The 12135-nt window shown below is 39.2% G+C and overlaps 1 protein-coding gene across 3 annotated transcripts in view; it reads right to left on the reverse strand.

Annotated features, from left to right (window-relative positions):
• akt1 (v-akt murine thymoma viral oncogene homolog 1) overlaps positions 1-12135 on the reverse strand; it is a 110848-nt gene that overhangs the window by 26931 nt on the left and 71782 nt on the right. For all 3 annotated transcript variants that reach the window (XM_048538326.2, XM_048538325.2, XM_048538327.2), the window contains exons 4-5: positions 7416-7527; positions 2231-2375 (exon numbers count right to left, since the gene is read on the reverse strand). In XM_048538326.2, coding sequence (XP_048394283.1) covers positions 2231-2375; positions 7416-7527 — 257 coding nt within the window. The remainder of the gene's footprint in view (positions 1-2230; positions 2376-7415; positions 7528-12135) is intronic.

Consider the following 12135-nt stretch of genomic DNA (forward strand, 5'->3'; position numbering starts at 1 on the left):
GAGGAGCCTGATGGGGCGGTAATTGTGGGGTTGGATTTGACCTACTTTTTCTGTACAGAATATACCTCAGCAATTTTTCATATTGCTGGGTAGATGTTGGTATTATAGCTGTACTGGAACAACTTGGCTAGGGATGTGGCAAGTCCTAAAGCATTGGTCTTTTATACTATTGTTGGAGTGTTGGAGAATTCGATTGCCTTTGCAGTATCTAGTCCCTTCAGACATTTCTTGATATCACATGGGATGAACTGAAAAAGTTGAAGCCTGGTATCTGTGATGCTGGAGGCTGGGGTGAAGTGAATCATTGACTCAGCTGTTCTGTTTGAAGATGGTTGCAAATGCTTGTCTTTTGCACTGATGTGATGGACTCCCCCATCATTGAGAATAACGACAGCTGTTCTGCCTCCTCCTCCAGTTAGTTACTTAATCGTACACTACTTTTACAACTAGATGCAGCAGATTGCAGAGTTTGGAGCACATCCATTGGATATGGAATTATTCAGCTGTCTGTTGCATGCTGTTTTTACTGCTTAGCTTGCAATGTATTAGAGATGTAAATGCATTCAAGAAGGTGCAAGGAAAATTCAGGCCACTGGTTCCAGAGTTGAAGAACTTCTGTTAAGTGGATAGATTAGAATCACTGGAATTATTCTCCTTCGAGAAACAAAGCTTACCAGAGGTTTTCAGAATTATGAGGGGTGGGTTAGTCAGAGCAGATAGAAAAAAAGTTAGAAGAGCAAGTTTCATCAATTTATGGTGATTGGCAAAAGAATCAATTTTGACATAAGAAGAAAAGTTGTTTTACGCGATGAGTCGTTAGGATCCAAAATGCACTGCCCCATGAGAATGTGGTTCAGATAAATTTAATGCAGTCTTCCAGAACAGAATTGCATACATTTTGTCAGATTGCAGGGAAAAGGCAAGTGAGAGAGAGTAAATGAGTTGCTTATGCAGATAATCAGTATGGACATGATATAATGGTTGCAGTATGTTTGTCCTATGATTCTAGTCCCGAGATGTAGTTTGACCTCATTGTCACCTCATTCTTAGGTATGTGTTTTGTAGCTCCTTTGCATGTTCTGCTGTACATCTCACTGGACCAGGGTTGATCCCCTGCTTTGATAACAACGTTGAGTAAGAGATAAATCGGGCCATGAAGTTACAGCTTGTAAGTGAATTAATTCTATTGTTGCTGATGGCCCAAAGCACTTCATTGCCCAGTTTTGAGCTGAGAGTATTCAATGTATCAGAATTTTGTACAGTGGCAGTACCACACAGCAAGATAGAGTGTGAAGAAAGGATCTTGTCCCCAAAAAGGACGTTGCAACGGCCATTTCTACCAATAAGGTCATCAACAAATGCATCTGCAACAGATGGATTTGGTGAAAAAATAATATGAATCTAAGTAGGTTTACTCACCTCTGTGCCACAGACCTGGTCAGACAAATACATCCACCAGGACTCAGCCAGCTCTGATGATATTGAAACCCACTCTGGATGGGTGTTAAATTGAGTAGGTGAAAAATGAAAAGAATGACGTTGGGGGAAATTATACAATCAATCAGTGACACAAATTTTGGTGATCCTCCCTGTCTAGCACCCAAAAATATAAGAAGTTGAGCAATTATGTTGCAAGTGTGAAACCTGAGACTTTAAAGCCTACGTGCATCTGCCCTGCTGGTATTTTGAAGAAAATATAGGAACAGCCTTCCCTGTGTGGGGACTGGGAAAAGACTTCTCAAGGTCAGCATTCAGTCTGATATTGCTGCATGTGGGGCCTTGCTGTGAGCAAACTGACAACAATAGTTTCAGGGATAGCAGGAACTGCAGATGCTGGAGAATCTGAGATAACAAGGTGTACAGCTGGATGAACACAGCAGATCAAGCTGCAGTGGAACAGGAAAGCTGACGTTTCGGGCCTAGACCCTTCTTCAGAAAATGACTCTCAGTTTACACATTCATGAAAGAAGCAGAAGCTTACAAATTAATCAGTGAGAAGCTATGTGGGTGTTTAAGTTATTTCAATGCATTTCTTGGTCTATTTTAATTCATTTATTAAATCATGCAGTGTTATATCTTAGTAATGTTTTCAGTAATTATCAGTGTTAGCAACAACAGTAATTTCTAATCTATGGGGTACTATTCCAATATAATCAAAAATGTCATTCCACTAAATAATGAAAGTTACAATATAGTTTGTGTTTGCATATTTGCAATTAAGACATCCTACCACTTTGTCTTTTGGTTTAGTACGAGAAATTTCTATGGAATCAGTCCATGAGTGATCACTGGGGGACTCTGCATGGTAGTCCATAATCTCATCCTCTTGCTTAAGACTATCTGCTACTGTTTGGATGGCTTTTGTCCATTCTTCCCTGTAAGAATGAAACTAAAAATAATCAATCATTCTAAACCTCACCTTGCATACAAGATAAATTACTGATGAAACATCCCAAAGTTAATGTTTCTACAATTCATTTACTGGTTTTCTTTTTGTAAAACATATTTGTTGCAGATATAAAAACCAAATGAACTGTGGATACTGTAAATCAGGAATAAGAACAAAGATGCTGGAAAAGCTTAACAGGTCCGGCAGCATCTGTGAAGGAAAAAACAGAGTTAACGTTTCGGGTCCACTGACCCTTCTTCTGTTCTGAGGAAGGGTCACCGGACCTGAAACATTACCTGTTTTTTTCCCTTCACGGATGCTGCCAGACCTGCTGAACTTTTCCAGCAACTTCTGTTTCTGTTACAGATATTCTTTCTAAACTGTTCAATGCTTCAACTTAAATTACAGATAAAATGATCAATAGTTAAACAATGCAGTTTTATCAGTTGCTTGATTTCCCCCATTTGCAACAGGTTTTCAAATGTTCCGTTACTTTATGATGTTTTCAGTGAATACAAGTTATCATATCTCAGTACTCCACAACCAGTCATTAACAGGTGTCAGGTAAAACTGCTCTATAAAAAAGGATTCCTACTTTACCACATCATTGACGATAGGTACTTTGTCCAGCTGAGCTAACATTTATTGCCTATCTCTAGGTGCCCTTGAAAAGGTGACGGTGAGTTGCCTCCTTGAATTGTTGCAGTCCATTTGGTGATGGTTGACCCATAATGCCATTTGGAAGCACGTTTAAGGATTGTGACTCAGCAACACCAAAGAAACAGCAATATATTTCCATATCTGGACGGTGAGAGTGGCTTGGAGGGGAACTTGCAGGTGGTGGTATTCGCATGTATCTGCTGCCCTTGTCCTTATAGCATGCAGTGGGCATGGCTTTGGAAGGTCTCCATTACTAATTTATTCAACATAATCATCAATGCGAGTTTAGATTTACCGATGTAACTGACTGTGATGCTTCATACCGTCTTCCTGGACTTCAGCACAAAAAAACACTCCAGACTGACACTCCAGTAGAGTGCCGAGAGAGCACTGCACTATCAGGGGTGGCAGAATTTGGATGAGATGCTCAAATGAGGTGCTGTTTACCCTCTTGGGTAGACATAAAAGATCCCACTGACTCTGTTGATGCAAAGCAGATAATTTATCCAGAGTCCAGGCATTCATTAATCTCTTAATTAGAGACATACAGTTGTACAGCAAGGAAAGAGTCCTTTCAGTCTGACTCGTCCATGCTGACCAGATATCCTAAATTAATCTAGGTACATTTTCCAGCATTCCGCCCATATCCCTCAAAAACTTTTGAATTCATGTATCTATTCAAATGTCTTTTAGATGTTATATAATTGTACCAGCCTCCACCAGTTCCTCTGGCAGCTCATTCCGTACACACACCACCCACTGTGTGAAAAAGGTAACATCACAAAAATAAATAGCTTGGACATTGTCACACTGCTGTCTGTGCAAGTTAGCCGTGTGCAAACTGTCTCCACCATTATAACAGGGACTACATCCCAAGAGTACTTAATTGGCTGTAAAGTGCTTGGAGACTTCCAGTAGTAGTGATTGACGTCTTTAAATGGCAACTTTCTTCTCTACCAATGGAGATGTATGTATTGTAGTAGGTAGCTATAAAACTCGCCAGCATTAAAAATAAAAATGAAAATAATTTAAATCCAAAGTAAAACACCAATCCCCAAACAACTCTGACAAGAAAATGAATATCTTTCTTATTTTCCTCAGTTTTCCCTCCTTATTTGTACTTAAGTTCAGCTCGGTATATTATTTTTCTTCTGTCGGTGTCCACTATTCTCTTTTATTACTTTTCTTTGTTCCTTGCACTTTCTTATTTCTAATACAATAACAATATATTATTCTTCTTCCTTTTTCAAGAAACTCTCATTTTAAAGTAAAATATTTTCCAAAAGTGTAAATGGCTAAGCAGGATCAGGGAAGGCTCCCAGTATTCTTTCCTGCGATAGAAACCATTACAGTGATTGCTGGGCTCAGCTACTCTCCCTTTATCTAACTCTGTGGCTGACTGCACATATTTCAAAGAGTTCTCCCTGTTGAGGATCTCGCCACAAATGTCACTAACAGCAACAGTTACTGGGGGAACAAACAAAAACACAATCACCCGCTTGCAACACATAAAGGATTAAAATATCAGTCTTTAGATTCACATCGTATGGAGCTTGATTGTTCACTTTTCCTCTTTTTAAGTGCCTACATCACCATTGTTAATAGAACATGATGCATATAACTCTAACTATAACTGATCTTTTCAACAGTACAGCAGAAGACAAAGGCATAAAGTTAAATGGTAGAAGTCAATGGCTAGAAAATTTGAAAGCAGTGTTAGAACAGATTAGGCGTCAACTCAAAATTACAACACAGAAGATGTCCATTCGGTCCATCATACTCATTAAAGCTCTTGTATTTCAAGTGAAATTAATATGAATTTCTTGCTTTTTTCTGTATCTTATATATTATTTTTACCATAAACCTGGCTAATTAATCTGAGTTAGCCTCTATCTCAATAAGCAAATAGGAACATATTCCATTTTTCTAATAAATTTGTGAAATATATTCTTGAAACTGTCCCATTTATTCCCTTGGTAATAGTTTTCAGATTACTAATTTTCTATTTATAGTTTCAAAAACTTAGAACATAACTTCTAGATCTCCTTAAGCTTTTCTGTTCTGGTTAAAAAGTCTTAGTATTTCAATTCCCTCTTTATAATCTCATCACTGCGTAACTGAAGTCCAAATGCAGGTGCACATTCTTTCAATCTAAAACTCTAAACAAAAAAGTAAAGGCACCAAAAATTAAACAAGATGAAATTCTCACATTATCAACTGTGATGATACTATGGCTTTAAGAGGATTTTTTAATTTTTAAATAAAGAGATGTTGAGACAAAAGTGTCGAGCAGTCTGTTCCAAGCAAATAAAGTGAACAGCTTGTGAGGCTTTTGTTTTGCTTTCAAGTTGGAACATAAGAAGCATCATGAATTGGTGGAGTCAGGTCCCCACAAGACCACGGTTTCAGTTTAGCTTTCAAAAGTTGTTGGGGTTTTGAAGTTGGCTGTGGAAGCTCTCTCTCTCTCTCTCTCGCACACACACACACACACGCGCACACACGCACACACGCACACACGCGCACACGCACGCACACGCACACGCACACACACGCACACGCACACACACGCACACGCACACACACACACTTTCTCTTTGCTACAGCTAAAAGCTTGGCTTCTTTCTGCTGCCCAATCCCATTTGAAACAATCTATTTTACTGAATTTGCCTTTGCCAAGTGTGTGTTTATGCATTGTTACTATATTGGAACAGTTGCTGTTTAACCATTAGATAATATATTATTCTGTTAAGTTTTCCAATCGAGTTAAGTTATTCCAATTCTTATTCCTTTTGTTGTATTTTAACTGTAGGATAAGAACAAAGTGGGTTTTGCTTTAAGCCAAACTATTGGATCACTGCAACTTACACTTGCCTTTAAGTAAGATAAAAGTTAAGATCTAGGCCATCTCCTTGATATACCTGTAGGGAATGTGGTCTGGTCCATCACACAACCAAAATGTTTATCAAGTGAGGATGGTGGAGCCTGGGCTCTGATGGCTAATGAGACTTTTCACCCAATCTTCTGCTCTTCATATTGTTAATAATGCATCTGGATCATAAGCATCCTTCTAAGAGAATCATGTGACAGGAGAGATGGAAATACCGGTCACCGCTGGGGCCTCCCAGTTGTTGCCACCTCCACTTCAGGCTGTGGTGCTTGAATGTCTACATTCAGGACATGACCCAGAAAGATTACCTCCTCAGCACACTGACAGAGACCTTGATGGTAACCGACAGAGAGGAGAGCAATGGTGTATCATGCTGAGAAGCAAAAGGAGGCCACGACACCGGAAGCCTGGATTGAGACAGTGACCATGTTAATGCAGTGTCCCAGCTAAAATACAACACATGGCAGTGCAACCAGAAAATTAACAACGTTTTGATCTCCACAAGGGTTAATGCCGCCAATCTCTCTCTGCCACCTTATACTCACAGGGCCGTTACTTACTTTAATTCTGTCACCCCACAAGCATTTCCCCAAGGCTCGTGAACTATATGTCTCATTATTGCATGCATCATGTCCATTCAAAGACTCTCAACTATCCAAGCTACTAACTCTTGTTGCTATCTGTAATTCCTAATCACTCACAAACAAAGCTCAGGGCCACAAGATGTTTCCTGTGTAGATGCATAGGTGTTTGACCTTGCAACCTGGCAGAAGCATGCAAGTCATTGGCATCCCCGAGCTCCAGTGTGAAATCCACAGGTTGAGGTGGTGTAAGATTTGAACTGAGATCAGATCTGATGAGGGTGATGGTGTGCTGGTTTGTATGGATGAAGGCTGGAGAAGGGCAATTTCCATGGAGCATATGGAGATATAGTTAAGAAGATAGAGTTAGATGAACACCTGGAGAAGTTTGCGATAAGTGGCTGCCACTGAGCATGTCAGGAATTTGTACCATCTAGTTCCTCGGGGAAGGAGAACTGGAAATGGAACATAAACGGGGCGAGTTTAGTTGATGATGAGATTCAAATACATCGAAATAAAGTAGTCACCACATAATAGTGAGATTCTAATCTTGCCATATGAATTGCAAAGGGAAAATAAGGACACTTTTTCTTGAAGTCAAGATTTTCATTCTCACTGCAACTTCCTTGCCTTGCCCACATCAGTCAAGGCAGTGGAAAATTTTAAACGATATTCTTGAAAGGCACCGACAACATACTAATTCGACACCAAACGTTTGTCTTCTTCAAAAATATTTCTGAAAATTATCTGAATTCTGAAATTGAGTATAATACTTTAGGCATGTATTATGAATTAATTTGTTGGTGATTAAACTTCTGTGTTGTAAAGAAAAAATGCAGTTTTAACTGTCCTGATCAGTACTATTACTGATAAACACACATCCTTTTCTAAAACATACCGTTCTTCTGGGCTGTCAACATGAAATGTTCTTTCAATTACTGTAGTCCACTGGAGACACCGAATGATAAATGTGTTTGATTTTGGTCTCTCTGTCTTCATCAGTTGACATTCTAACGGAAAGATAAAATTAGCTTGAAAATTACATTTCTAAATATCAGACTTTCACTTGACCTCCACTGCCAGGCATAATTTGAAATACAACTCTGATAACACAACACTCACTTCCCATCTCCCACTTCATCTTGCATCCACACTTTTGGAAAGGCAGAATGTTCAATTAAATATCCCACTTAAGTAAGGGATTTGTGGAGTAGGCAAAATGGAGAAACATAACATTGATCACCGGGTGAATTGATCTGATATGATGCACCTCTCAGCCAGTCAACGTAAGAGGAGTATTGGTTGGCACAGCAACAGTGGCATGCAGCACACAAAGAAGGCTTTGACATAGAAGGGAATGTACAAATGGAAACAAGGTAGAGTTTAAAAATATGCATCTAATAACCCAGGGGTAGAACACCTTTTCGGTGCAGTAATCTTACTAGATTTACAACTATAATATAGACATAAAATACACAAAGATGATATGGGATGAAAAATAACTGGAACAGAAGCTGAAGGTAATGCTGAAGATCACAATGGGAGACATTTAACTACGATGGTGGACAGGACTTAGCCTAAAACTCTAACTAGGAGGAAAGAATTTGCAAAAGCTCAAACCTAAACCTAAAAGTTAAGTGTGCAGTACACTTTTTGGGTGGTAGAACAGAAGGGAAGCAGAAGAAATGGCAAAATACAAATGGAGAATACAAACATAAATGGAGAATACAAACATAAATAGAGAAAGTGGGTTATTCATCCCATCCAGCCCACTCTTTCATTCAACACGAGACTAGCTGATCTCTTGCTTCAATGTCACATTCTCACTATCTCCCCATATCCCTTGGCATCTTTGGTCTCAAGAAACGTATTTGTTTTTTTCTTGAACACATTCAATGATTTTGGCATTCAAATCCTTCTCTGCTAGAGAATTCCACAGACTCATCACCCTCTCAGTGTAGAAATTTCTCTTCGATTAAGTCCTAAATGGCATACCAAGCACTTTGAGACCAAGGCTCTTGGTTCTGGACCACCCAGCCGGAAGAAGTATTATCTCTGTATCGTATGTCCAGCTTTGACACTATTTTATACACTTCTATGAGATGTCCTCTCATTCTTATAAACTTCAGTGAATACACAGCTAGTCGACCCAGTCTCTCTTCATGAAAAGTCTGCCATCCCGTGACACAGTCTGGTAAACCTATACTGCGTCCCTTCCTATAACTTTTCTTTGGTAAGGAGAACAAACTGCACAACTTGCTAGAAGGTCCCTTTGTACATTAACCATTTATTTATAAACAAAACAGAAATTGGTAGATAAACTCAGCAGATCTGGAGGCATGTATGGAGGGAAAAGTGAAGTTTTGAACAAGGTCACTGGACCCGAAACATTAACTGAAGTTCTGACGGCTTGGGGAATGGAAAGTTCTGGAACACAAGTCTTCAGTACTCCTGCCGGACTGTTGTCAGGGCCCACTGCCTTTGCAGCATCCAGTACCTCCATCCATTTCTTGAAATCACTTGGAGTGAATCAAATTGACTGAAGACTGGCATTTGTGATGCTGGTGACCATTGAAGGCCAAGATGCATCATCTACTTGAACACTTCAGGCTAAAGATTGCTGTGAATGCTTTTGTGCTGATGATATAGACTCTTCTATCATTGAGCGTGGGGATGGGGATCCTCCTCAACCTATGACTTGTTTAATTGTCCACCACCACTCATGCCTGGATGTGACAGAACTGCAGAGCTTAGATTTGATCCATTGATTGTGGAATGACTTAGTTCTGCATGTCACTCACCACTTCGGTTATTTGGCATGCAAGGAGTCCTGTTTGGTAGCTTCACCAGGTTGACACCTCATTTTTAGCCAAGTCTCGTGCTGATCCTGGCATGCTGTCCTGCACTCTCTCCATTGAACCAGAGTTGATCCCCTGGCTTGATGGTATTAGTTGAACCAGGGCATACACCAGGCCATGAGGTTGCTGATTGTGATGGAGTGCAATTCTGCTGCTGTTGATGGTCCACAGCACCTCATGGGTGTCCAGTCTTGAGTTGCTAGATCTGTCTGAAGTCTGTCCCATTCAACATGGTGATAGGGCCAGACAACACAACGGGGATGATTCTCAAAGTGAAGGTGAAATTTTGACTCTACAAGTACAACACAGTGGTCCCTCTTACCGATAATGTCATGGACAGATGCATCTCCAGTTGGTCACATATGCTTTTCCCTCTTGTTGGTTCCCACACCACCTGCTGCTGACCCAGTCTGGCAGCTATGTCCTTTAGGACCCGACCAGCTCAATCAGTGGGACTGCTGCCGAGCCGTTCTTGGTGGCAGATGGTGAAATCCCCTACCCAGAATACATTTTGTGCCCTTGCCACCCTCAGTGCTTTCTCCAAGTGTTGTTCAACATGGAGGAACACTGATTCACCCGCCAAGGGAGGATGGTACATGGTAATCAGCAGGAGGTTTCCTCGCCAAAGTTTAACCTGAAGCCATGAGACTTCATAGGATCAGGAGTCAATGTTGAGACAATCCCTTCAGATAATATACCAATGTACCACCACCTGCTGGCTTTGTCCAGACACCAGTTTTGCATTTTAAACAAAAGGCTTAACAATTTGATAAATATACAATAACTTTAGCACAGAAAAAAATAAACAAGATAATTAATATCTATGTTTGAAAGCCAAAACATTTGTTCTCAGCCCCATTTATACAAAATAGACAAGAGAGTTAAGCGACGAGTGAAAGAGTACAACAAAAATGATCAGATTATTCAAATTGTTTCCATGATGCATTGTTTCACAGGCATAGAATAGCTATCTGTTTAAACACAGTGCTCTTCCAGGGGTCCCTGTGTCTGTAGAAATTCTTTTAATCAAGGATCAGTGTACAATTAAACTCTAGGCCTAGCCTCATCAACAAAAGCTTAGTTAGTTTGCTCTTTTCCATTTACTACAAGTCGTTTTCCCAAAGTCCAAAAGCCATCTTCAGCTCATAATTCCCAGTTCCCAGCTACAAACCAAAAGTTGATGGAAGAATCAAATTAAAAATAACAAAAAATCAGCAAAAGTTTTCATATCAGTTTTCAGTATCCTTAACTATTCCTGTACTCATTTTCTTTCACTGAATAAAATTTCTTTCAATTCCTCATTCCAAACAGACCTTTGCTTCTCTACCATTCTGAGGAAGATATTTGCGTCTCCTTCTGTAGTAAAGTTGTTCGTTCATTGTCCTCTCATTTCCTTTTTCTCCATTCAGACTGTAAGCAGTCTACATAGACTTCCCAAATCTTTTTTTTACATACTTAAGTAGACAGTAAGATCTTTTATATGTTCCTTGCAAGTTCACTCTCATGCTCTACTTTTTCTCCTCTTAATCAATCTCTTGGTTCTCATTTGCTAAAATCTAAACTGTTCCCCATCCTTAGGTTTGCTATTTTCTCGAGTAACTTTATATGACTCTTCTCTGGATCTAGTAGCAATCTTAATTCCTTTCTTCAACCATAACTGGGTTACTTTTCCTATTGAGTTATTTTATGCAAAAGGAATACCGAGCCATTGCAATGCATGCATCCGGTACTTAAACGTTTATCATTGCTACCAACTTTCATGTATTTTAATGAACCTGAGTTTTGAATGCCTTAAAGGAAATTGGTAAATACAGTCGCTGAAAATAAAGAATAGGTGCAAGTGATAATTAAAGAAAAGATGAAGCTGTCAAAGGATGTCAGCAGCAATCTTATATGGAATAGAGATTCCTAATCATTTTGCTTTTCCATTTGAAAGGATGAAAATAGGCGTTCTTGAAAAGAATGAGGAGCAACTTACATATTTATTTTAAACAGTCATGGCAATATAATGATAAGCGGACAGCAGACCCAGATAGTTTGAGTTCCAGACAGCATTTTAACAATTAAACATCAGACATTCTAATCATACTTCTCATTTTTTTATATATATAAAAATATACATACCAAAGCACCAGAAGGTGACAAAGGTCACTTGGCAAAGTTTAAATAAGAAAACAGAGAAGCCATCTGGCCTAACTACAAACTGTTAATCTCACATCAGAGGAAGAAAACTAGCGGAAACCATTAGGGCTAACATTACTATACATTTGAAAAAGTATTAGCTAATCAAGGACAGTCAACACAGATTTGTAAATGGCATGTCATGCTTGATTATTTCCATTGAATTCTTTGAAAAAATGAGAGCATAAAACAAAGAATGCACTGAATTTGAATTTTCGAAAACTGTTTGATAAAGTGCCACTTATGGGACTTGATGCATAAATTAAAGTTAATGATATTCAAGAATAAAGGGATGGCTGAAGGATAAAACATAATGAAACAATGACTAAATTAATGCTCTCAGACTGCCAAAATGTGCTAGAGACGTGCCTCACGGGAGTGTTGGAACCTTTCTCATTCTCTAAATTCACAAATGACTTGCACAACAGCACAAATGATATCAAATATTGTTGATCTTAAATTCTGGAGAAAAATTCAAGGAGGCTGGAAGAGGATTTAGGCAGAATAGATAAATCGGCAGATGTATGCCAATTACAATTCAACATACATAGGCAGAAGCAGTACATTTCCATGGGTGAT

This window comes from Stegostoma tigrinum, chromosome 10, assembly GCF_030684315.1.
Source record: "Stegostoma tigrinum isolate sSteTig4 chromosome 10, sSteTig4.hap1, whole genome shotgun sequence".
NCBI lineage: Eukaryota > Metazoa > Chordata > Chondrichthyes > Orectolobiformes > Stegostomatidae > Stegostoma > Stegostoma tigrinum.